Source organism: Sebastes umbrosus, chromosome 13 (genome assembly GCF_015220745.1).
Source record: "Sebastes umbrosus isolate fSebUmb1 chromosome 13, fSebUmb1.pri, whole genome shotgun sequence".
Lineage (NCBI taxonomy): Eukaryota > Metazoa > Chordata > Actinopteri > Perciformes > Sebastidae > Sebastes > Sebastes umbrosus.
In genome coordinates, this window is record NC_051281.1 from 14963023 (window position 1) to 14990679 (window position 27657).

A 27657-nucleotide genomic window follows, 5' to 3' on the forward strand; every position below is an offset into this window, starting at 1 on the left:
ATTGTAAGTCCTGTTAACTTTGAAGATTTGTTTGCTAAATTGTTGGTGTGTAATTTTTTATTTTAATAATACATAATTCAGTAAATTTATATCTATTTATTTTATTTGTTACATGTTGTTTTACAAAGTTTGGAAAGTAATGTATTAGTCAAGCCTGATCCAGTCACTTCCACACAGTGAGGCATACAGCTTATTAATTAAAGACAGGTATTGGATCGGTACTCGGTATCGGCTGATACCCAAAGCCCAGGTATTAGTATCGAGACTGAAAAAGTTGGATCAGTATATCCCTGTGATATTTGATTTTTGAAAATAAAGCCTATATATATATTTTTGTTTTTTAATAATTTTCCCTCATCTTCCCTCCAATTTGCCCCCTGGCGTTTCCCAAAGAGGCCTGGGCCCCCACTTTGAAAATCATTGTATTAAGACATGATGCTTGTTATAGTGTGTTTGACCAGCATTTAAAATGAAATGTTTATTTCTAAAAAAGGAAAATAAATTCAAAGCAAAAACAGTGCTAGAACTATGCATTGTACCCCAAAGTTAATCACAGTTTATGTATGAGATAACACCGGTGTAATATTTAGTTCAACACCATGTGTCTGTATTAAAAATCGTTCACGTATTTAGTATTTTTTTCCTCTCGACCTATGACTGTCTTTGCTCCGGTCCGTTGTGGCCACTGTAGCTGCAGTAAAGTGCTGTTGGATTTGCTGTTGGCTTCAGATAGTCCTGATGGGAGAGCCCTTTGCAGAGGAACAGTTAAAGCCTCTAACCTTCACTATAGCGCATCCCCTAAACAAACCGAGGCTCATTTCTTCACACACTCGGCCCAGACTCATACCCAGGCCCAGATAATGCCCTTTCGGTGGATCAAGAGCACGGCAAACAGCAAGGTCTTCACTCCATTGGAGATACAGTAATCAGTAATTGGCCGCAGACAGCGAAGACAGATAATTGAATTCAGACTGGGGGAATACAACATTTAAGAACAGAGTGAAGTTGACAACTCTGAAGTGCAAAAACCTGAAGTCATACGAGTGAGAGCGAGAGAGGGAGTAAATCCAATGTAGTGGTGAGAAGTGTTAGGAACAGTGGTGGTTGTCCATGAGGGCCAGAGCCAGTCTTTATTTACTGGGAGAAACGCTGTATCCACAGGCCGTTTGGGCAGGATGGAGCTGGATGAATTCATTAAAGGAAGCGCAGTCTCTCCCAGCTGCCATCTCTCCCCCTGCAGCCAGACTCCGATCAATGGCAGGAATACATCCAAAACAACATTTAGCACAAGACCTCGGAAGCAGGGGTGCATTTAAGACTTCTCTGTGTGCGCACATCTCCCCTGGATGTGAGCACTGTTTCGAAATGTGCTATTGAAGTCGAGCAGGGGAGGTATAGGGGCAATGTGTTTGTATCACAACAACAGAGAAGATTGTTTAACACGGATGCTTCAAGACAAGACATTCTGCCGTTCACGGTTCTGTAGCGAACAATCATATCCGTTACTATTTGTGTCATATTTCATATTGTATGGAGCCTTAAAAGTCAGTTTTAAAATGAAAATTAGATCATCTTCAATTCATTACTTGCACCTGTAATATTAAATTACTTATCAGAGTAAGAACAGGCACACAGGGGTTGTTGTTGGTGTTATTGTAACATGCAATTACTCATTGCAATATATACAATATGTTTCTTATTGTATTCACAGAGAACCCTTTGCATATAAAATATTAGATGCTTAACACCAATAAAGTCTTAGTTGCACAACTTTTACATTATAATGTTTTCTTAACAACTTTTTTTAAGTCAACATGAGCTTGCATCTTGGACACATTTTATATGTATTATGTAATTTAAATTGCTCTAGACACATTTTTATTTCACACATAAACCTGGACGAGCAAAAGCAAAATGCTTCTAGTACCATCTAGTGGTTATAAAAATGATTTATGTGGAGAACACATACTTAGTGTATGTATATTTATATACAGAATTTATTAAATCACACTTGTGACAATGTTCGGCTAATGTGTCCCGTACATATAGGCTACATATATAGTGCGACTAAATTTAACTATGTGCCGGATCTCATTAAAAAAAATCCTGACTTATGTGTTCACTATAAAAATCTTTGTAAGCAGAGAAAGCGCCCCACTGTGTGCTGATGGGATGGCTCAGGTTTCATTTTATAGTGAGATTTAGTGTCTGTCGTTGCATAACATAACCTATTTACCATGCAAAGACTATAATATGTACTGTTTTATATAGTAAAGGCTGAGTTTACACTGTCCCAGATCTCATCCGGGCTTCTGAGTTTAGAGTTTACCTCGCTGCGTACTGAACTACAGCAGTTTTTAAACATTACTGTAATTTGGGTTTAACCAACAGTGTGCCGCTTATCGTTAAATGTGACAATAAATCATACAAATCATACATTACAAACAGACTTTGTTTATATATATAAAACTATGCAGTCCATGACATTCATTGTTCAATGCACTGATGTCCAGCTGGAAAAAAAGAAAAGAAACAACTAACAGAAGATGGTTGTTTCAATCATGTCACTGATTTAAAAGCTGATGCATTATTGACTTTTTTGAAAACAACAGCAGTGGCAATAACATCAAAATAAAAACCAAGCCAGGGTTAATACCTGAATCTTTGGAAAATATAAAACCAAATTTCAATATACACTGAATTCAGATATGATCAAAATCAGTCGCACAAAATCGTAATGGCTTATATCTAAAATCGGTGAAATATATATTTTACCGATGTCTCGCAACTAATTTCATGTAATACAAACATTTCATTGAATCACATACATTTAAAATGAATGTACAGTGCAGGCTAGTGAGGTCGTGTGCCGTTTCTCTCCACCTGTACGTCACCTCTCCTTCTGTCTCTACAGCAGTCTGCGTCCAGCTTACAGGGCATAGCATGCACAGTGACACTTCCTGAGAGGTCGTTTTAGCTCTCAAATAGAAAACAACAATCATTTTCTTTAAAAAAAAAAAAAAAAAAATACCTGAATACTTAGAAATACAATGAAAAGTAAGATAGCTTAGTTTTACTTAAATTTAACAGGACGGAGATGTTGTGTACTACAATTCCCAGCATGACATGGTTTCAAATAAAAATTGATGACATGTATATATAATTACTGCAGAAGACATTCTATTTTAAACTCCAGATACTGTATGTAAATAAGAAAAATTCACTGTTGTCATGATGTTAGAATCACAAGCTGTTTGCAGTACACATCCAGCTCTACAATACACAGCACAAGAAGCCATGTTTGGACTTTGCACAATGGATTTACCGCCACGCATTACAGGGCCAAAGACACAACTGCACATCTTCAGCACGTGTAGTCCGTTATTATACAGTCTATTATTGTCAAATTTGTTTCTGAAAATTACAAAATAATAGTATGAATGTGGACGATAGTGGGTGATAACAGTGGTTTCAGTTAGCATGGCTGTTCAGTCTGTATCTCTTTCTTCTTCTTCTTCTTCAAGGCACGAGAACACTGGGAGTGTTTGTCCAGAGAGGCCCTGGAGTTTAAGGTGCATGTGGGCCCTCGGGGGTCTCTTGGGGTCCCTTGTTCACAGGGTGATCTGGGCACAGTGGTGTTTGAGCTTGCAGGGCAACACCCCTCGGTTTAGCTGGTAAAACTCCACCAGCTGGATCAAGTCAGTGAACCGCGTGTGGCCGTCGTCCAGACTGTGGAATAACTCGCCTTCATCGTCCACCTACAGTGGAGGATGCACACATACACACACAAGAGATATAGATGATTTACTGAACATGCGGGTTAAAATGTGGAGGTAGTTTTAGAAGATTAATAAAAAGAACATAGTATATCCAAACAGTGGATTGTACTCACAGGTAAGATCTGAAAGTGTTTGATTTTCTGCATGTGGCACAGCGACAGAACAAATGTCTTCGGGTTGCTTTGGCTGTCCCTCAGAAGAAATACTCTGAAAATAAAAAGGACAAATTTTAGCTGTTATTCTCACTGTAAAATATAGATAACAATTCATCTAAAACACCTTTGAACACATCATGTGGCATTTGCCAGTGTTTAAAGAATGACATGAAACAAAATGTCTCTTGAAGTCCAGTCATTCCAAACCTTTTTTCTTATTTCTGACATATTTTATGGATATTTCATATTATATTCAATGCATCACAATAACTGTACAGAACAACTGATAAACCGTACAATTAACCCAAATAGTGAACACAATAACTGCAGGAAGTTTGTGTAAAACAAGCGATTTGGATGAATTTGAGCAGATTATTTCCTGTGAATATTGCATCAGAGATGAGTTTTCCTGTTATTTTTTAGGAATTTTTTTTTTTTTTATTTTAAGCAATCATTTAATCATTTATTTTTTTGACAAATTCAGTGTGTCTCTGACATTTGGCCGTTGTTCTATTGGCTCTTTGGTTGTTTTCACAACATACTTTTCTAATACAGGACGAGGCTGTTTAGCAGAGAAGGAAGGCTCTGAAAAAATAAGTTGTGTTGAGGTCCTCACCATGCCCTTATCCTATTTATAGCTTAAAATAAATAAATCCCAACTTTCATTTAGTTTTCTTCACAGAATTGAATGAAATGCTTAGATATAGGCCAACTGTATATATATATATTTTTTTTAAAGTTGTTTTACACCCCTTAAAATCAAGAAGGCCTCACTACACCCCGTGAAGCTTTGGCGACCCCTAATGGGGGTCGGGACCCCCAGATTGGGAACCAGTGAACCAGAGAATATTTCTGTAAAGATACATTCAGATGCTGTGATAATGCAATAATTCTAATGTTTATGTCTTTATGTATTTTGTAACTACCCAAAACACAACTGCACTACCGTAGAGTCAGTGTGAAAATGTATATGTGAAATGTGTGTATATAATTTACACTTTATTAACAGTACTACCAGTGTCCGTCATAAAAGTGGAAATGGAAAAAAAAAAAAGCCTCACTGTTGAGGATCAAGCACCAAATGCTGAAAGCCCAGACGTCTAGCTACAGTACTACCAATAAACCTTTAATGACATAATGTAAACGCAAAAAGGAGTATAAGTGCTTACCCATCGATAAGACCCTGTTGAGTGATCAGACGCTGAGCCTCATCCCGAGACAGTTTGCCGTGGAACCAGGACTGAGCCAAGTGGAGGGCTGAAAGCACAAAGAGAAACAATATAATCCAAGTCATCTATTTCACTTTGCACAGAGAGCAAATGGAAAATAATAAAAAAGTGTCCCACATACCTATGTTTGACACTGAGCTCTGTGACGTGGAGGGGCTCCCATGGCCGCTCAGACGGTGACAGCTCTTCCTCTACGGGAGAAATGAGTCACAGCCACAATATTAGTTGAAGTAATGTTCATTTAATCCCGTTTTCCTAAAGGTAATTACAACTAAGAGATGCTTATCAGCTTTATTTTGTTGCGTTATGAATACACTGTTATTATAGTATATAAATTCGTAATAACTCTTGTTACACTGGACATTAACTGATATGATACATTTGTAAATTGTTAGAGCATATGGTGAGATTTGAATATTTTTTTCCTAGATTCTCTCTTTAATTTAGAGATTTCATTAAGTTCACCAAAATGTTGAGAGTACATGTTTTCAAAAGGTGACTCACCCTCCATGACAGGCCTTCCTCCACCGCCACAGACAGCGCCTCAGACGGGTTCTCAATCACACGGCTCTTTTGGCCAGAAAAGTCCATGGCCACCAGTGAGTTCTCTGAGATGCTTCTCTGAAATTGCACACAAAGACTGAAATGTTATCTTTGTATTGACTGCACGGGTTTATTTTTGTTTTAAGGGGAGACACCCCAGGTGAATAGGGTAAAAGATTTAACTAATAGATATCACCATGAAACTTCCCTATAGTTGATTACTTACATTAAGACAATTATTTTTTTGTATTTTATTTGTATTATTTTATGTATTTGTAAGTTTTTTCAAAATTTCATATATTTTGCAAAACACTACAGGTAAACAGGGTAACAAACAAAAACTAATAGATATCACCATGAAACTTTTATGGTTGATTACTTACATTAAGACAATTATTTTTTTGTATTACAATTTTTTTTCTGAAGTTTTATGTTTGAATATGCAAATTAGGTTTTATGTAATGCTAACTTTTGGTGAATTTGAGAGAAATCTACAAATGCAAATAGACAAATTGTGGTAATATAAACACCTAAATGTGTATTTTGGATGTTTTCTTTCCACTAGTTTGAAAGAAGAAAGAAAAATGGCCCAAAATCTGAAAATTGAGCAGTGCATTAAAAAAATTATGTTTTTGCTTTATTTTGTCATGACACAAAAAAACTACTGCATTAAAATACCCATATTATTTTTTTCTTTTCTTTTTGGCATTTATTTCCTTTATGTACTGTGAAAGGGAAGCAGACTGCCTTCTGCTGTCTTATGGTATTGTATTGCCATCTAGTGTCGGAGTTACGTGACTCCATCTTCATCATTTCTAGATGATTCCAGACAGAAAACTCCATTGAAAAGGGATTAGAGTGGCTTTGAAAAGAATGACACATGGGCACATTTTAGTCCTTTAAGCTGCCATATAGTGAGTGGCTCACTGCACACACTCAAGAAAATTCTTCTTATCAGGATTACCGAGAAGCTTTTAAATTTCCACATTTGTTCCTCTACCACCTACTAAGCTTACAATTTGAATTAAAACAAAGTGAGCAGTGTTTACGTTGAGGATAGAGGCATTCCTGTCCTTCTTATTCAATCTGCACCAAATCCAATAAGATACCTTATAAATATGTTACTTAATGTTGTATACAAGTACAGCTTTTATTTAATTTCCAATGATCATAGGGAGCAGTTTTCTCGAGGTAGCATGTTTAGCTAAATCTGTCACGTAAACCGCTGAAGACTCAGCAGCCTGACCCTGCATTTGGCAGATTCATGTACTCCCCCTATCTCTCCAGCTAATCCTCTCGGCGAGGCTGTTGGTCACATATGACCCTCCGACAGCAGAGAAGAGGTGATGAGTTGTTAAATCTGAGAGCAGCTGATCACTTTGTATTTTTAGAAAGTGGAGGGGTTCATGAACATGTCCAAACGCCATAAATAGATTGTGTTCACTGCCACGAAAATACTCCCAGTAGAGTCTGAGGCTATTCTGAGACACCGAACCCACATTAACACACTGAAGGTGCCTCATTTGTCCTATGAAATTATATCACTACACTGCTATGTGTTGGCCTGTAATGGATGCATGAAAATTTAGCTTTAAAGCCGCATTAATGGATATTTTATTATCACCTGGGAAAAACAACATTGACTTAATACCACTTTATAAAGTTACATATTGTTTGCAAACGTTTATCTATAGAATGTCCCATGTCCCCTTTCCTTTTAGCTTTGGCTTGGCCTTCACCAACTCCTGAGCAAAACATTTTGGCTTCATGTTTTCCAACTTGTTGCTAACCTTATCAGTCTGTCATTTGGTGCTTGGCAGGTATTATTTTGAAGTAGTTTATCTGATGCTTTTTGGCTGAAACAAAGTTGCCTACTTTGGCTAGAAACAAGGTTGATAAGCACAGTTTGTGGGCTGAAACACCAAAACTATGAGCTACAGTAATGTTAAAAGAGACTAGACGTTGAGGCAAGCTGCAGATTTTGTGTTAATTTGTGTGAAATAGTCACCATGAGTGACCTTTACCACAGTCTTTAGATCCATTGTTAATACGCTTACAAAAGAACATTTTTAAAGTGAGGATGTAACCTTTTAAAGGAACAGTGTGTAACATTTCAAGGGATCTATTAGCAGAAATGGAATATAATATTCATGTTTTCATTAGTGTATAATCACCTGAAACTGAGAATCGTTGGGTTTTCGTTAGCTTAGAATGAGCCCTGCATATCTACAGCGGGTCCTCGTCATGGAGTCTACCATGTTGCTCTGCCATGTTTCTACTGTAGTCCAGAACAGACAAACCAAACACTTGGTCTAGAGAGAGACTTTTGCGTTTTTTTCATTACCTTAAGGCCACCATAGCTCTCCTACACGCTTGTGAAACTGCAGCCGCAAAGTGCAAAACCGTGGTACTGCTAGCCGCCGTCTGATTTCCAATGCTCCTAAAGTAGTGCTATTATGATAAGGATGGCCTCTGAGCGAGGTGAACGATGTTAACACGGTTTTGCACTCTGCGGCTCACGTTAGTCTTGGAAAGGGAGGAGTGAGAGGAGGGGTACTCAGTTGGTTGCAATCTGCAACCACACCACTAGATGCCACCAAATTACAACTTCTCTTGTGTGCCAAGCATGTAACATAGTAGATTGCTACAGTGGCCGTCACAAAAACATGAGTGCCCCTCTGTAGAGCCAGTTTTTGTAAGAGTAGAGTGCTTTGTGTGTGTGTGTGTGTGTACGTGGGAAAAGTGAGTGGTGAAGCAAGAGAGAGAGAGAGAGAGAGAGCGGTGGCGACGGGAGTGACGTTATCGACACCGGCCCAAGCAGGAAAAGTTAACAGCATTTGGTTTGTCCGTTCTGGGCTACTGCAGAAACATGGCGGAGTGACATGGCGGACTCCGTGTAGAGGACCCGCTCCCTATGTAGATATGAAGGGCTCATTCTAAGCTAACGAAAACGCAACGATTCTTAGTTTCAGGTGATTATACACTAATGAAAACATAGTTATTAATATTATATTCCATTTCTGCAAATAGAACCACCTAATTGTTACACACTGTTCCTTTAAGGCATTTTCAAGTGAAATACATGATATAAAAATAAGAGCGTCGGCTTACCATTGGTGAAGCTTTTTGTTTCTGGTGTGGCTGAATGAAGTTTTGGTACAGTTCCATCCCATACTGAAACACAGAACAATGTCAGCATTTTAAATTCTAATCCCAAATATTTCTTACATGTTAACTTTAAAATACTTCCAGTAGACCTGGAGTGTAGTTATGAAAAGGAGTAGATACAAATAACTCCCAGTCTTTTGCGCTTTACTGTATATTATTTATAGAGCAGCAGGAGAGTGACTAATGCTCTAAAGTGTATCCATCAGATATCCAGACAATGAACACATGCTGCTTCTATAAAGAGTGGGAGTGCTAATCCAGCATCACTCAATAGTTTCCCTTGACCTCCTCCCAAAGCTAAATCTGATTCTAGCGCTGACTCAGCATTCCTCCTCTTAGACATCACCAGTTAGCGATCAGCGAGCCAACCTTTAACAAGCGCATGGCGGTGATCCAGCAGGTCCTGGTCTGCTCATCATCCGCACAAAGCAGCTTCAAGTCCCGGGCTGAACTACACTTGGTGGACTGGAGAGAGAAGTTACAAGGAGACGATCAATACTCCTACTTCGGCTCCTTTTGTACAGTTTCTGGTATTTCTAGAAAGCGATGGTACCTTGACACAGAAGCCGTAATCTGTAGGTGCTCCGTGTAGTTTTTTGGCTGACAACAATGTGTAGACATCGCTGTCACTGAAGTCGGCAATGAACTGGAGATGCCTCGGTTCCTGTAAAACAAAGAGAGGTCACAATAAAACAAAAGTACAGTAAAGATATGAACTTTCATGCAACATTAAATCAAAGTTTGGGGGTCTAGTATTCATCTCACAAAAACTGACGATAAGTATTCCTTGACATTCTTTTATTTCATGCCTAAATTGTAAAGACAATGTAAATGAAAAAAATATTGACAATAAAAGTTACAGCGAGATCTGTTCATTATGCTCTGATGAGTAAAGACGACACAAAATAGTTTGCTCTGTTCGGGCAGACATGCCTATTAAGATTTTTTTTCTGACCGATAGCCAAGATTAAAAAACAAGATTAAAATGCAGGCTACTATTTAGAATGGATGAATGTCTGTGACCCATTAAAAAATAATCATATTACAGACATGCCCACTTTATGATAATCACATGCAGTTTGGGGCAAGTCATAGTCAAGTCAGTACACTGACACACTGACAGCTGTTGTTGCCTGTTGGGCTGCAGTTTCCCATGTTATGATTTGAGCATATTTTTTATGCTAAATGCAGTACCTGTGAGGGTTTCTGGACAATATTTGTTATTGTTTTGTTTTAATTAATTTCCAATAAAAAATATATCCATACATTTGCATAAAACAAGCCTATTTGCCCACTCCCATGTTGATAAGAGTATTAAATACTTGACAAATCTCCCTTTTAAGGTATATTTTGACAGATACAAAATGTGCGATTAATTGCGATTAACTATGGACAATCATGCGATTAATCGCAATTAAATATTTTAATCGATTGACAGCCCTAGAAGGAACATAAGAGCTCATTTAGGACAGAGGTGGACCACACTTAGATTCAAACAATGCATATGTATCAATAAATAACAGTGCTATCAGTCATTCTGGGTGTGGTTGACCTATAAATGCATGACAGAGAACACCCACATTGTGCCAAAGATAAATATCCAAAAAAAGAAAAAAAAAGCACAAAGATTCCCATTGTTCTGCTTTCATGTGACGCAGCGGTCCCACTTCCTTATTTAAAGTAATGCCACAGCCGTTAGCGTCTGTGCTGACTGACTAGTAATGTGTCCGACCACAGATGAATGGTAAACCTGCTGGAGTAAAAAGTGGGCGCCATACCAAAGCCTCCCCGCACCCGACAACAAAAGCTCTACTGTTGGAGGAAAAGAAGGCAGTTGAGAAGTGGTTGTGTTGGCACGGCGGGTGCCCAGGTATAAGCTTCACTTGTCAGCAGCTTTGAGAGTCCTGTTTCTGCCTGGATGGTGTGCCAGCTGACCTAAGGAAAATCAAGCTCAACCTGTTCCACTGCCCTCTCGCAGCATGAGTGAGATGTATACAGAGGATGAACTGGTGACCCCATAGTGTACCAACGCAGGACTAGGATGCATCTTCATAGCTTAAACCAAGAATTTGAATTTTCCAATTGGTACCATGCATTTTTTTTTTTTTATCATGATTTTACACTGCAAACTACTGTATATGCATTTAATTCAAGCAAGGATGACGGACCAACACATACACATTAAAATAGGATTGCATGCAACAGAATGGTTTTAATTGTATGCAACAAATAACCCATGAGTTTCATAGGATCAGCTCAGACGGAGCGTGTTTTGCGGCTTTTTGTAATTGTTTTCAATGAGAGTGAAGCGTTTTGCGCGCTGCTTTTATGCCTCTCGTTTATCCACTCTGTAGGCCTCGTGTTTCTACAGGAGCGCCCTGAACGCCTCGAGTTGAAAAAGATTCAACTCCTGGTACATGTCCACGGGAGTTTTTTTATCGCAAGGGATCGCCTCGCATTGGTAGCTTGATGGGCTGCCACTAGACACAAGGCACGAGGCACCTGATTGGACAAACGCTTTCCCTCATGTGCTGCTGCTCCCAGCTTTCAAACTGGAACCAACATGGTGGCTCGTTGGGAAACTTTCTTCTCTTATATTACGAAGATAGTTCACCCGACATGTGTTTCTGAAAACAGTCCAAGCAGTTGCTGAATCTGTCTTTATTTTGGATCGACATGGGGTTAGTTTAAAGGTTTTTTGGGAGTTTCCAGAGGCGGAGAGTCGCGTCGGACGCCCGTGATTTGCATAAAGTGGCCTAGCCCTTAACGTTATGCAAATGAGGAGCGACTAACGTGACGTCACATCTCTCGAATCGTGCCGCCACGCTACCAGAATGCATTGCACGGCTGCTTACATAGACAATGAATGGGAAGCGTGGAAAGGACGGAGGCTGTGGACATGTACCATCGGAGCGGAAAGCACCAGACGTTATTAGGGCTTTTTCTCATTGTGGTCACTTTTGCTGGAATATCCTGAGCTTTCTGACTTTACCAACTTACCTTGATCTGAACAGAAAACAGCAGGAGGCAAATTAGTGTGATACTTGCGATTTCGGGTAATTTGTTTTCATTAATTCAAACTGTACTATTAACTATTTGGGCACGTACAGTTCATGGTTTGTAACGAGGTAATGTTAGCACTCATTTGGTGGTTGCCAAGCGACACATACCATTAAAAGATTCAGCAAATTGCAAAAAATGCTCTGATTGGGCAACAAAAAAGCAGTGCGGTGTGCCCCGTGTTTTTCACCTGTAAAACGCGCTCCGTCTGATCAGGGTCATAAAATGCAGACAATATTGTGTAGATGAGTCATTTTGTTTTACTGACCTTGGAAGTTCCCTTGTTGGAGAAATAAAGCCCCGACCTCCGCAGGACAAAATAAAACTTCTTCCAAGACTTCCTGCTTTGCTCTTTGGCATGGAGGTGTCCGTGTATCTCTGGACAAGTGCTGGAGTTGAGAAAGGTCTGTGTTGGGTAGAGAAATATGTGTCCTTATGTGGCAGTATGCAGTAGACTCTTAAGGTAACAGCACATTTAGACGGGAGGTTGAGAGCCTCGCAATTGGCACTCAAGGGCAAAGAGAGAGTGCAGCGTAAACAGAAAGAACTGGATACCTGTATAAGCTGAGAGTGATCCACCATCCCATTGGTTTCACTGGAGACGGAGACCATGTGATCCGGGAAAAAGTCCTACCAATGTGAAAGCGACATCACTTATTACAACACTGTCTGATCAAAGAGAGGATATCCCAAGGCAAAATGATGTGTATGAAGCCATCACCATATATATATATACAGTATAACGTTGTCACAAACTCACCAGGGGTTTCCTGAAGAATTCATATTTAGCATAATTCTTCCTAAAATACAGCCGGCAGTCGGTGTCCATTCCCCAGCCGGATAGCACCTCCATAACAGACTCATGGTCTTCAATGGTTCTCTCTAGTGAGACCAGGAGGAAAGAAAATCAATGACAGGTTAACCTGCTTTTCACTTCTCTATGGATAAAATATGGAGGCCAAACAGAATCAACCATAACGCCAAAACCAAAGTGAAAGACATATGTTTAAATGTTTTTAAAATCATAATGCAAAAGATCTCCTGACAAGAGCTTTACTCAGAGTAACAGAGTTTGATTATTAACCTCATATTAATGTGTAACCTCTGGATGAGAGAATCAGTGCAACTAATTATTTCCCAGAACTTGAAATGATTGAACAAAAAATGTTTCCCGATAATTCAACTAGCCAGCTATGTGAAGAAGCTTTGAACAATGAACTATGAACAACATGCGGGGGAAAATACGTCATCAGAAAACAAGCAACTATTCATGATTTACATGGCTGATAATATGATTGTGAGAAATTGCATTACTGTATCCCTTGCTTTGTAAATGATTTAATTTAATAAACATTTATAAATATGAACTCTGATGCAGCTACAGTCTACGGCCTAATTACATCTCCAAATGCTTAACTTTTTGTTCTGAATTAATGGGTTCTTTAAGGGTTATATTGTATTAGCTCAGGGGGATTTTGTCAACCCACAAAGGAGCATTTAATCCACTATATCTAAATACATGGTTGTCACTGAAAAGCAAATTTGATTAAAAAAAAAACATTGAGTGGAGCAGAACAGATGGATGAATTATGTAATGTGTGCAATAGTGTGAAAATGCAGCAGAGAAATCTTGTATGCGGTCATACTGTCCTCTAGCAGATCAGTGTTAACATATCATTGACAAATGTGTGTGTTTAGAACTATATTTTATGTCATTCATACACCATTCTTGAATGTAATGCACCTTATACAAATACTTGCATCACAGTACATGTTACATAAACGGTTACAGCTAACAGCAAATTATTTGATGGTATGCATTGATTCAAATGTTCCTTAACAGCACCTAAAGCGAGCAATTGGTGCATGGCTTTCAAACAATGCCCGTCAGTTTAATAGCAGGTGGTGCTTTAAATTAAAAAGGATCAAATCAGCTGCAGCAGGTTATGTGGCTTAGACCTCACAGCAACCCCTTGCATTCCACTACAAAAGCCATGCAGACAATATCAGTAGTAGTGGAAATTATACAAGTGAGATTTAACCAATGAAGACAGTGATTGTCTTCATACATGCACTGCACTACCTCCCTCCTAATGCAATGCTAGTGGAGGATGAGAACTAATATTCTATGCAAGGAAGATATATAATTGATTAAGACACAATCAGTAGCAACATTAACTCCTCTCATATTCTACACGATGTGACTGGGCATGAATTGGTTTAGGGTTTAACAAAACCAGACGCGTCACCACCCCCCCTACCTACCGCCACTCCCATCAAATCAAGGAAACCTCGCCCACAGGACTAATAACATTACCGTCACATGATACTTCACAATAACAGTGCATACCATTAATAATGTCAAAATCTAATTTGTGTATATTTTGACCAACAACACTTAACCTGACCTGTCTCTGCATATTATATAACAACTTTTTGATATTTTTGACCATGCTGTTATTATGTTATTTTTACATTCTCACAAAATAATGCAAATTAATTTGATAGAAAACAGCATTTTACCTATTCCCAGGTGAGAGATGTGTTCAAAAAGCGTCCAGCTGTGGTCGTCGATGCAGTGGTTCTTCAAGACAAACAGCTGGCATATGTCCCGGGCAGTGATGTCACTGGGAACCTCTACTGCCCTGCTGGTGTTATCTTCATTATAAACTTTGATCACCTGCAACAGAAGAAGCATTCACATTAACAACCATTTCAACCTCTCAGCAGGATGGGACACTTTTTTTACCTTCAAGGAGCACAAGCACAGTGTTGTTTTTTATACAATGAACAGTATTAAAGGTGAGGTGTAAAAGTATCAGACAAATTAACCAGTTTGATTAATATACACCAATTTTCTATTGCAGCAGCAACAAAATACTCAGACAATTATATTGATGAAGTAGAGAACAACGTGCCAAGCATGTTCCAGGATGTAAATATTTGAGCTTGTGGAAATACCTGTAGTAATCCTGCAACACCACATTGAGACATCAAACACTATAAAACATGAATCCATCTGAAAGTGTACTGAACTTACCCCCCTGTTTGGAGCCAAGCAGAGCTCTGAGTTTGTACAAGATCTCCAGCCGATGCATGGCTGAGTACACAGCATCGCAAAAGAGAGCTTTCTCTAGAAACATAAAAACACGCGTCTGACAGCACAGCGAGTGTCAACTGGGAAGGAACCAGTCTCTCTCTTTCTCTTTCTCTCTCTCTCTCTCTCTCTCTCTCTCTCTCTCTCTCTCTCTGTGCTGCAGTGGAGCTGAATGGAGGCAATTAAACGAAACTGCCTCTGAGCACAGCGCTGTCCCAACTCCACATATCTGTATCGCTCTGTCTTGATACAAAATCACCTGCTACCTTTCTCCACCCACTAAGCGTCAAGAAGCCAGAGATCAATCTGCCCCTTTCAGACATGCACCTTGTATCACTTTCAACATAATCTGAACTGAGAGTCAGATTACTTGCACATATTGTATCACCTTTTCTAAATGATCTCATGCATCTCTTATGCATAAAATCAGATTTAATAAAATAGGAAATACTGTCAAAGAGCCCCTTTTTTAGTTGCTGAGGAGATTGATCTTCTCATATTAGATCAGTCTAAAAACTATTTTCCCCCCTCGCTGTAATTAAGGTTTCCCTGTCTGAATGACAAAATGACATCACTTAAACAGATAGATGAGCAATGGTACGTGTTCCATGTCTGAAAAGGGCTTTGGGGGGAGGAGAGAGAGTCACAAGGCTCCAACCCCCTCTCCATTCACATTCACACGCCCATCATGGCGAGCACAGCTCCCAGCATAATGCCCCGCAAGAGCCCACAGAGCAATTACAAAGGTGCTGCTTAAATGTAATGCTAGTTGGGTCAACTCTGTCTAAAGTTGACAGAGGCCGGGTGCGCAGAGGGGGCACAGCAAAGACCAAATGACTGTCCCTTTTCTTTTCTTTCAATGAGTGCTATTGGTGGTTTAAAGCCGGGCAGGGCGAGCCGGAGTCCTTTTGTGGAGAGAAAAGGAGGTCAGCGCTCTCCAGCAGGGCTGAGGTCTGAGCCCTCAAGGAGCCATCAGCGAATGGGAGCCTCCGGCTATGACATCATCTCTCAGTGTAAACCATTTAGTGTTTAATCAGCCCGCTTGGAGCCTCGCAAGACAAATATCTTTGCTTGTGGATGTCTCACAAAGACGAGGGCCTGCATTAAACAGATTACTCCAGCAGCCAGGGTTTTAATAGAGTTAACAACACTGCATCATACCACGCCAGGTTAATTATCCAATCTCTTTTTTTTTTAGCCAAATCAGACACAAAGACAACAACAGCTGAGAACAATAGTGCAAAATCATATTCACTTCAAATAAACAAACAAACCGTAGGTCATAAAAAGGTATGTGTGTATGTAGCACTGCTGCTGATGACTGCATCTACTCTGGGCTCTTGTTAAGCTGCTGGGAGGAAGTGGCTTCCTGAGAGTTGGCCAAATCAAATCATTCAGGCATCACATTTCACCAGGAACAGGGTCGGGTTTGTCAGAGGGTGAGGAAACCTTTCTGGTGCATTAGCATTGCAGATGTACTTTATGTTTGCATTACTTAGCACGGACCAACTGAGAGTTAGTTTCGTGCAGATTTCAGTTTGAAGGTCGAGAAGATTGACGATGAAATGAAAATTTGATCTGAACCGTGAAATGAACAAATTAAATGAATCCATTCCGTCAGACCAATGACCATTTTACAAGATAAGGAGACGGGGAGACTACAAAGTGTTACGCAACAGGATTATAAATTGTATTGAAGTTGTAAAGACAACTGTGAGGGAACAAATGTGCTCAACAGCTGAGAACAGGACACACTGTTGCTCAGGTGCTTCACCAGTCACAGCGTCAGGGCAAAGTGTGGCAAAGAGGAAGCCAGAAACATTTACACAAAGGCATGTAGGTTCTACTGAGGACAAAACTTTTACTTGTGTTGCCATCATACAACACGTCAGCAGAAAAACATCCCAGCATCATGCTGTGGGGTTGCGTCTCCACAGTTAGCCCAGTCACAGGAAAAGACATATGAATGGCACATAACTGGCAAGGCATTTAGCGTGCAATAAGGCCATTTTTTTGCATTTGGCGTGTCATTTTTGTACGCCATGTAGTCTGTACTGAGTCCAACGTAAACGCCTCCATGTAAATATGCTACGCTCAGAGCTTGTGACGTAGAATAAAAAGTGACTTTATCACCATGTTTCTTCAGCTGGAGAGGGTGGACATCAGAGCCACACAAGCAGAGCAGTTTCCTGTGAATGTAAGTGCTGTCTCCATGGTTACTGTGATAGTATTATTTTTTTGTAACATTTGCATAATTATCACCAATTATTTGATGTCAAATAGTGGGTGTTTGGCCTAAGGCACCAAAATGGTGCTCACGTGGTTTTCTATCAAAAGCTGTTTAAAAATGAGGCTTTGAAATCTGAATTCTGCTCTGCAGGTTGATCTGGATTCGCTAATTAACTTAGCAGATGCCTGAGTCATGCTGATATATCTACCAGAGTATGTTTCCAAACATAGTAAATACTCCATGCTGAATCACAAGGAAAGATTTTATATAAAACATACAGGATCTTACTAGTGCAGTGGCATCTTGTATTTGAACTTTAACCAAAATGTATAGTGCAAATAATACAACCATACATAATACACAGTGCATACTGTTTATAATACCAACTGATGGGTCTAATAATCATAATTGCATAACTTGGAATGTGAGCACTTTTACTTCGTCAATCCTCAAACAAATTATTGTATAATTGTGCATCATTTTTCACTCCAGGTAATTGAAACCATTGAATGGAAGGTACTGTTAATCATTAGTTAGGAGTTTCTAATGAATGGCCAGGCCATGGTAGCATGCTGTAGTCTTTATCAGTGAACACAGAGCTGCATTCATCAGCAAGTAACCCTGATCCACAAGTACACATGCTTTCACCTGAAAAGCCTTCATGTCCGCCTACATCCTGTCAATCAAGTACATCTTTTATGTTGCAATGTGCAAAAGGCAAACTGGCTTCAGCTGTTCAACTAAAGATGAGTTGTTTTTAGTAAAGTCTTGGCTGTAGTCATGTCAAAATGAGATGTCCCTTTTGAAATATGTGACCGCTACATTAACAAAGCAAAAGTCAACCTCACTAGGGGAAGATCTTGGACAGACATTTATTTTCTCAAAAGTGCATCTGTGTGGATATTTTCATTTTGACCTGATTTTGTACCTGAATGATATAAACACCATAGAGATCAGATGAGTTTGATACTTGCTAGGTTGGTTGTGCTTGATATTGGTCTTTAACATTATTCTAAGGTACTTTAAAGCTCACCACACAGATGCATCAATTCAGGCAACTTTCACCAGTGGTGACTAGGGCTGTCCTCGACCAAAGAAATTATTAATCAACTAACACTTGTACAATTTTGTCGACTAATTGATTAGTTGTTTTATTCGACGGATCTGTGAAACAGAGTTTCTCCACAAAGAATCACACAAAAGCACCACTTTAAATCTTGTGTTTACCAGATACAGTATGTGCTCATACTGTAAGTGTCTTGGAAATAAGTCATTCAGCATGAAAAAAAATACAAAATGACTAATCGACTAAAGAAATCTTCGATTAGTCGACTAATCGACTAATAGGGGGCAGCCCTAGTGGTCACGCTGTCAAGATTACATTTTTTTCACAGCTCCCACACAATACAGTATTACACACAATACAGTTAGCTTAGTAAAAATGGCAGAGCAAACATACGAAAATATTTGCCTCTTCCAACACGCAGATGCAGTCAAATTTGCGGTCTAAATTCTGACCAACCAGTTAATCTTAAGGGCCTGTTAAGGAAAGTGAAAAATAATTTGTGCATCCGCCCCATGATCCGGATCCACTCCAAAATGCAATTTGTTCTTCCTTGGCTCATGCTACACCCTTAAATATATATATGACATTTGACAATTTGTGAGGTAATAAATCAAGTGAGAAGTAGGGTCATTTTCTCATAGACTTCTATAAAATCAGACTTCTTTTTGCAACCAGAGGAGTCGCCCCCTGCTGGCTATTAGAAAGAATGCAAGTTTAAGGCACTTTAGCATTGGCACTTTTCAGACCCGAGGGTAGCCTACTGCGGCCAACATATAACATACCATACATAACATAACATACTATATACTTGTGTATACTGATATGTTATTTTATTAGCTGATATTGGTCAATCATAACAGTACACACATTTATCAGTCAGGCTCCGTTGCTGTAAATGCAAGTTACTTTGTTACTTTGATGCCAACAAGACTGTTGATTTGCAGAGCTGCATCTCAGAGGTGAGGGTTAAAGCAACAGAACATAATGTGCTGCGTTATAAAGACCTTTCAATGACATAAAAAAAGCTGTCTGTACAAGGTAGAGTAAATCCAGACATTGACTATGCAGCACTGCATATATAGTCTTAGTGAACATAAACTCCTCTTTTAGACCTTCTTATCTCAAGGACAGGACAGTGTGAGCCATTTTGCCAATTAGACCGCTCCAGTTTAACCTTGAACTGAACCCTCCCACAGCTGCAGCTCTATCAAGGAGTGGTGGTGGTGAGGAGGTGGCCTCCAGCCTCGTATATCTCAGAAACTATTGAGAAACGTCCTCCCAGCTCCTTACTGGAGCAACATCGTAAAAACTAAACCTCACATAGGACTTTCTCTCTAATGGCCAAACCAGGTGCTATAATAGCCAGAATGCTATTTGCTTTACAGAGCATCCAGCGTGCACTAATGAGGAGATGAATTACAACAGTAGACAAATGTTATCAGGCTACACAGATAAGCATGCTGAACAGCTAGTAGCTACTTTACACAGTAAAAAATGAACTGTTGAGCTGCTACGGTCTTATCTGAACAATAAATAAGAATGATTTGGCCACTTCTGCTGAGTATGTTGGGACTGGATTTGCACAGCATATTTGAGAGATATGAAACATTTATTATCGTTAGAATACTGCAGCTGTGCCCCGGCCTTACATCTTGCAAGATGGTCTACATTCCTGTCTGTAACAAGTGATTTCATGTGAACACCCCCATGTCAAAGTAGACAATAAGAGCAAGCTGTCATTCAAGTTGGAAGGCAAGAATCTATAAATCCATATGAAATAATGGAGCAGTTTTAAAGGGGAGCAGGCCGGAGTTTAGGAATTTACATTATATTGTTGTTGGACCAATGTTTGTGAATAGAGCTGCAATGATTAATCGATTAGTTGTCAACTATTAAACTAATCGCCAACTATTTTCATAATCGATTAATTGGTTTGAGTAATTTTTTAAGGAAAAAAAGTCTCTGATTCCAGCTTCTTAAATATGAATATTTTCTGGTTTCTTTACTCCTCTAAGACAGTTAACTGAAAATCTTTGAGTTGTGGACAAAACAAGACATTTCAGGACATAATTTTGGACTTTGGGAAACACTGAATGACATTTTTCACCATTTTCTGACATTTTATAGCCCAAACAACTAATTGATTAATTGAGAAAATAATCATTAGTTGCAGCTGTCTTTGTGATCATGAACAACTCATTGAAATCACAGAATCGTCACCACTGTCAGGTATGTTCTACCAATACAAAGCGCTGCTCCAGGCTTAGAAAAAAACACTGTAAATGAATATTATGATTTCACATAATGTCTTTCTTTGTTCAGCATTTATGCTCCTCAGCAATGTGCTGCACATTATACATTTCAGTATATTTCCAGATTCCAGAGAGCAGTTAACTACCGACTACTCTGGTTGAAAACAGCATCTTTTACCATCAAATGACACGTTGCATCGGTGTCAAAGATTAATTCCAAGAAGGCGCATCACAATAAGCTAACATTTTTGAAGAGCCCAGCGTGAATCCCAGTGAAAATTCCGTTAAAGCTAGTAACATTAGCACAGGCAACTTCTTGTGAACTGAATAAGAACATGTTGATGAAGAAAAAAACTTTGGAAAGTTGTACACGTCGTGAGCCCTTACACAGAGTGCTCAAATCAGGGTGGATCCAGCGCCATCTAAAAAGTTGAACTATCAACTTTAATTAAGAACAGTCGGCAGACATGAACAGAAGGCAGCGCTTCACTCATACAGAGGAAACATGTTAAGAAACAGTAGAGAGGAGATCCATGTAAGATTCCTACCCGCTTCTGCAGCCAGAGTGGTGTGATGGCAGGCAAGGTGACTCTTCTCGCATGGAAATTCATGCTTCTGCCTCAAGAGCACAATTAACTATGTGACAAATATCCATATATAGTAACAGAAAATAAGCTCAAATTGTAGTTCTATGGATAATTAATAATATATGATATAGCACTTAACACACAAGAGGTTTTTCTATACTGTTACGGTGACATCCTTCACAATCAATGTGTGAGAAACTAAGTCACTAAGCCTCCCCACAACAAAAACTCCTCCTTTGTCCTTGGGATTGTAAAAGCTTTTTCCTTTTCTCTCCTTTTTAGAAAGGCAGTTCCAATAAACACAACTAAAAATAGAAGATTTTCTCATGAGTTGATATACGCAAGGCCTGAGAAAGCTACTGTAAAATACCTGGAATCAAAGTAATACATTCTGCCCAGTGATAATGTTGGAAAAAGGAAACAGCACATGAGCTGAAGACTTCCCAGAAAGTCCATGAAGCAGATTGTTTTTTCTTACTTTGTAGCCAGACTCTAAACAGCTATTTTTAGTCTCAGAAATAAAATACATTTCACTAATCAAACATTCATAAGCATATTATACCATAACATGACATAAAGCGACCACCTTCACTGTCTTTCGGAGGCTGTAGCAGGCTGTTTTAGAGCCAGATAAAGTAACACTCCCAAGTTTTCAAGGGAGGTCAAGGGACTTTTGTGAAAATGTTCATTTTCACAGGGGTCCCTTGACCTCTGAATGCAAGATATCTGAAATGAAAATGGGTTCTTTGGGTACCCATGAGTCTTCCCTTCTCATTTTCACTGAAACATATTAAAATGATTATGGTGTGATTTTTGCAGGGATCTGTACCTGACAATTATGTTTTCTTAAGTCTGTAGAATATGATGTGCAGGCCAGGACATCTCTGCAGCAAAGCAATAATTAATTTAAAATAGTATTTTGACACACATTTTACTTTTAACAAATATTGCGCCTCCTGCGGTTTGAAAATTGCAATTGGCCATATTGTGATTGTGCAGCCCTAACCAATTGTATTCAGCAGGAACTTGGGTTCCTACCATTTTGCATCTTAACAATACAGTACAATAGGTGTATCCTTTTGGCCTGTGGCCCACCATTAAGTTCCAGTTTTGGCCCTCCAAGGAAAACCCTGCTTTAGTTTAACATATTAAAAATGCACCGAACTTTCCATTGGTACTACATGGAACTATACTAGAGTAATCATGTCAGAAACTACAGTAAATGCTATTTCAATAAAAGCTATGAAAGCATTTATAAGGGAGAGACAGTCGCAGACCACAAGGAGTCTGAAATTCATTGTCGGAGGAAGAGCACACACATACAAACTCATTGAGCTCTGCTATGTTTTAAAATTATTATTATTATGTGTATTAGTGGTGGTGTGAAAGCGTGTCTCAGAGAGGTAAAGCAACTATATTGCACCGAAAACCTCGCAAAGCTGCAGTAAAAAATCTGTACACTGCATTTCAAAATGTGCATGGGTGTATAATATTTCTTTTATCTCCTCACCAGCACCAATCACTGTCCTCTATTACAACCTATGAGAACAGACGGGAAAAGAAGAACCTCCCACAACAGGCCTCGTGTTTATCTGGAAACACAGCACACTGACTTGTGAGAGCGCAGACAAGCAGACGCTACTAGTTATCACACAAGCTAAAATGAATTGGAATTAATGGAGCCAGAATGATAACAGAGTCTCCACAACTCCCATAACAAAGCCAGCTCCAGACACAGTGTCCTTGACCACGGTTGATTCAATCAAGACCCAGTGTACACCCACCTCTGGGGCAGATAGGTATATTCACAGTATACCTATCTAAAAACAGCCAGAGATATATAGCAGGATCCTTCTTGAAGAGCAGCCAGTAATGTCACAATCTTATCTGAAGAGAAAACTTTTGCTCCTGCCAGGCAAAGGATAAACCCTTAAAACGGCACCTACGCCCGGAAAGAGGCGATATCTTCAGGATATACTGGGGGAAGAGAAGTTCCTAAAACAAAAGTAGCTTTTGTCCACGCCAAAGACTGTATATAAAGATGGACGACATGACAGCTCCCCAAAAGTGAAGCCAAAACATCTTGATCACCCCCTGGTGGCTGGCTGCAGTATAGATCATATAGCTCTGAATGACGTCAAAATCTGGCACCTCCTGTATCCGGGATATTTTAGCTTCACTTTTCTACCGTGGGAGGAAGTGGAATCACATCGTCCACACACATAACAACCAACAGGGAGCGAACACACCAAAGCACATAATAAAACTTCATCAAAAAGGAAAAAAAAAAACTCTGGTGTCGTCTGGCAACCACGAAACTGACAACAACCACAAGCTAAGTTTAGAGGGAGAACAATCTGCGAAGGAGATGATGAGATAAACGTAATGTAAGTTGACGGCGTTACAACGGCAGCCACTCCGACCACTGTTACCTCAACAGGTGCTGAGACTCAGACATGAAATCCTGAATATGTAGCAGAGTAAAAAGTAGCATAAAATGGAAATACTCAAGTAAATTACCTCAAAATTGTAATTCAATACACTATTTGAGTGAATGTCTTGTGTTACACCACTGCCACTCTCTGGCGGCACTAAATCCAAACTGTGCTCGAGAGGTGTGCCGTGACATACTGTACACAGTAAACTAGGCCAACCTTCAGTGAGGTGAGAGATGCAAATTCGTTCACACTACTAAATGTTCAAATCCAACTCAGTCGGCATTTTTAAGTGTATTCACACGGTATTTAGCACTGTCTGGTTCTGATAAGATCAGAAAAGAGTGTAAACACAGCCTATTCATCTGTGTACGTGTGAGAGAGAGAGAGATGCTTGTGTTTGACATGAACACACATTCCACATTTAACCTATTCATAGTTTAATCCCTGATTGTTGCTGTTTACACACGACCAGTCTGCAGGTGTCTGTCATTCCACACATCCCAGTTAAACCATAGAATAATACCAGTTTGTTAGTTCAAATTGAAGTTCAGTAAAAACTAGTCACGGCTATGTTTACATTGATATTCATCCACTAAAAGTATCTTCCATTATCTACCAAAGACTCATTGCAATCCTGTAATTCTACAGTAGTGATCCTATAGTTAATATGAAAATCTCTGTTCACTCTTTTACAGTACAGTACTGTATATCACAGCCGAGCAAACCTGGATCAAAGCTTGAAAAGCTGCAGGGTCATAAAGACAGACAATGTGTGTTGAACCATTCAGACCAACAAGAAACATCATTTCATCCCACATGACTAGGGATGTCATGAGAACCGATAAAAAAGGAATTATGACCTGTTCAACTTCCTAACAAAAAGACAGTATGCAAACGGTAATAATGGAGTGGATGATGAAGTACATGGGAGTTTTAGTTTTTTACCATGGTATCGAGTTGGTATCGAGAATCATAGAATTTCACTGGTATTGCTATTGATTACTAAATTTCTGGTATCATGATATCCCTACATATGACTACCCGTCTGAAAGTGGTACGAGAAAGAGAGAGAGACATGGAGAGAAATAAAGGGGCTGCATGTGCATCTAACACCAGATGACCTTCCTATATATATAACACACACTGTCTGTTAGACACATGGAATGAAAGCTATGTGCAGAGATCACAGAGCATGACTCCTCTGATGCTCACATTGAACTACTTGGGCTGTGTATTGGCAAGAATCTGGCGATATGATACGTATCACGATACAGGGGTAACCATTCAATATATTGCGATTTATTGCGATACTGTAAGCAAGGCGATGTATTGCGATTTTTTTCAAATCTAATTTTAGGATTAACTGTCATATAAAGACACAACATATGTATAAAATTTGAGTAAAAAAAGTCACTATGGGAAATGGCTTCTATAGGGACTAAGATCACATGAATACAATTGGGCTCATTGGATTCACAAGAGTCACAGTTTTACAGTGATACCCAATTTATGCAATTCTAAGACTGTTTAGGGACCCCAGTATGCAGAAAATATATATAGAAATACACCATCTTAGAATAGGTGAAAATAACATATTTATACTGCATGCAAATAACTGCATTTGATTGATTGAAGTGGGCATGTCTGTAAAGGGGAGACTCGTGGGTACCCATGGAAGTCATTTTCATTCACATGTCTTAAGGTCAGAGGTCAAGGGACCCCTTTGAAAATGGCCATGGCCAATCAGATTTTTAATTAAAAATTTATATGGCGTTTTGGAGAATCGATACAGTACCTCAAAACATAATATCGCGATACTCATGTGTATGGATATTTTTTTTACACCCCTATCAGCATTATAATGTTCTTGTCCAATGATATACCTAATGTTGATTCAGGTTTATAAAATACTAATGATACATATGGTATGGTTTAGTCAGTAAGCAGCTTTCTGACAAACTACTAAATAGCTGAATGGAGAGAACATGAATAAATGTTTTATATGTATTAAGTGTGACCCTGAGGATCCCGTTACATCTGCTGTAGAGGAGAGGCTGAAACTCAAAGTGAAGAACACGGTGCATGTTGCATCTGAAATAACATCTCTATAGGGACAGGCATTTCCTCTGAGTCATATGGCTGCACTGAACACTCAACACCGTCTGGACGCAGGCTGCCGGTGTGCTTCTGGTTTCTGGTGAGAGTCCAAGCATGACGGCCCACTATATTCCTGGAGAGTGTAGGCTGTGCCAGCTACTTGGACTTCCTCAGAAACTGCTTATTTTGGCGTTTATCGTGATGATATGCTTCTTCAATGATGTTAGGCTCAAAGCCAGCTTGCACTCTCCTCATCAACAATATCAATACAGAATTGTCTTCACAACGACCAACTTGTAGCATGACAGGTCTTTCAATCCTACAAACATTTACAACATCATCATATCATGCAAAATGTTGTGCATTTGTGTATGCAGTGGCATTGTGCTGCGGCTGAGCCAATAGTCTTAGAAGCTGAACCCTTGGTATTGCCAGTGGGCACTTTTCACCCCCAAGGTCAAACTCAAAAATGCAGGAGGATTTTATTTCACAAAGTAATCTCTAATGTCACGGTTGTATGTCTGAAACAGCTGAGGTAGTTTATCCACCATGCAAACAGATCTGTCTTAACAATCACAGTTGTCTTAGCCTACTGTATGTATAACAATGCATTTTCGTATAACTGACAGCTGACCTTTTAATGCATTTAGAAATGTATTTATCTGGAGGCTGTTGTGCTGACAGCAAATCTAGGTTTCTCATTGACACAATGTGGCAGTCATGACTCAGTGGTGTTGCTATGGAAATGTACCATGACACTGCAAACACAGGGCTAACAGGGGGGCTCAGATAAACCAGTCTCTCACAAGTGAAATAGCTTTAAAACAAAGCAATGTCACGCAGAGGGGTTTTGCCACAATTCAGCAAAGCCATTCAAATCAACAGCAGTAAAACTAAAAAGACGGTCATTTAGACACCGACGTGCGATTTCACAAAGAATGGATTGCGGCCGCTGATAGTGGCATGAATAGCGTATCACTTGCCACCGCTATTTGCCCCGTCTCAAGGTCCAATTCACTAAAGATATTACGGCACAAACACTCCCATACATTTTTGCAGCTGATTGTGATTATCCACGTGGTAAAGTATACATGTTGCATTTGCAAGAACACAGTAGGCAGAACAATGGGAGAGAGAAAAAAAAAAAAGTCAAACCGCGACGAACTGACTGATGAGGTGCAGATGCATTCCTCAAAACGTTAGGCAAGGAATTCAAACGGGACAGAGAGAAACCGTATTTGGGAATTAATATCCCAGTAGGGCTGAACGACTTTGAAAAAAATATCCAATTGCGATTATTTTGACTAACATTGCAACTGCAAAATGATTTGTGATATCAGAGGGAATGATCACTTTTACATCATTATTCTCATTTTCATTGAAAATCATGTTAAAATGATGATGGTGTGATTTTTGTGATTTCGATTTAATTTAATTAATTGTGCAGCCTTATATCCCAGTCTGTCAGTATAAATGTGCTTCAGTTACCAGTGTGGCTATTAGCGCTGATCTTTGTGAATTGTATTTTTGCAGTGAGGCTCATTTGCATAGAAAGTGGCCAATTTTACACCAAATGTAAGCATATTACCTCATTTAAATATGTGCAAATAGCACAGGAGCACCAGGGAGCTATTTGCTTGGCAACACAGTTGTGCTTTGAGAATTACACAGCTTCTTTTTGTCTTATTTGTGCAGGTTTAGCGGCCGCAAAAGCCACGCAATCACCCCTGAGTTGTTTGAGGCACTATATCAACAGATGCCACTGCCGTTTTCCTAAAGATGTGCCGATAAATTGCACTCTAAGGGAGCTACAGTGTGCGGACCTTCTAGGTTTTTCATTACTGCCATTTTCCTAGGCTGCTCATTTTATAATCTAAATAAGTAGAAGATTATTATTTTCAGTTAATTGTAACTGATGGGAAAATTACTACCCCAAAAGACACGCTGGGAAGCTCA

The 27657-nt window shown here is 39.3% G+C and overlaps 1 protein-coding gene across 4 annotated transcripts in view; it reads right to left on the reverse strand.

Moving 5' to 3' along the window:
* Positions 1-2434: 2434 nt before the first annotated feature.
* grb14 (growth factor receptor-bound protein 14) overlaps positions 2435-27657 on the reverse strand; it is a 34959-nt gene continuing 9736 nt past the window's right edge. For 2 of the 4 annotated variants that reach the window (XM_037790647.1, XM_037790646.1), the window contains 12 exons: positions 14458-14614; positions 12695-12816; positions 12490-12564; positions 12203-12340; positions 9428-9538; positions 9244-9339; positions 8818-8880; positions 5668-5784; positions 5285-5354; positions 5104-5191; positions 3893-3986; positions 2435-3758 (listed from right to left, as the gene is read on the reverse strand). In XM_037790647.1, coding sequence (XP_037646575.1) covers positions 3612-3758; positions 3893-3986; positions 5104-5191; positions 5285-5354; positions 5668-5784; positions 8818-8880; positions 9244-9339; positions 9428-9538; positions 12203-12340; positions 12490-12564; positions 12695-12816; positions 14458-14614 — 1278 coding nt within the window. In that variant the 3' untranslated portion in view covers positions 2435-3611. Of the gene's footprint in view, positions 3759-3892; positions 3987-5103; positions 5192-5284; positions 5355-5667; positions 5785-8817; positions 8881-9243; positions 9340-9427; positions 9539-12202; positions 12341-12489; positions 12565-12694; positions 12817-14457; positions 14615-14974; positions 15144-21127; positions 21360-27657 lie in introns of those variants that run through there. The other 2 variants (XM_037790649.1, XM_037790648.1) reach the window with 2 other exon arrangements.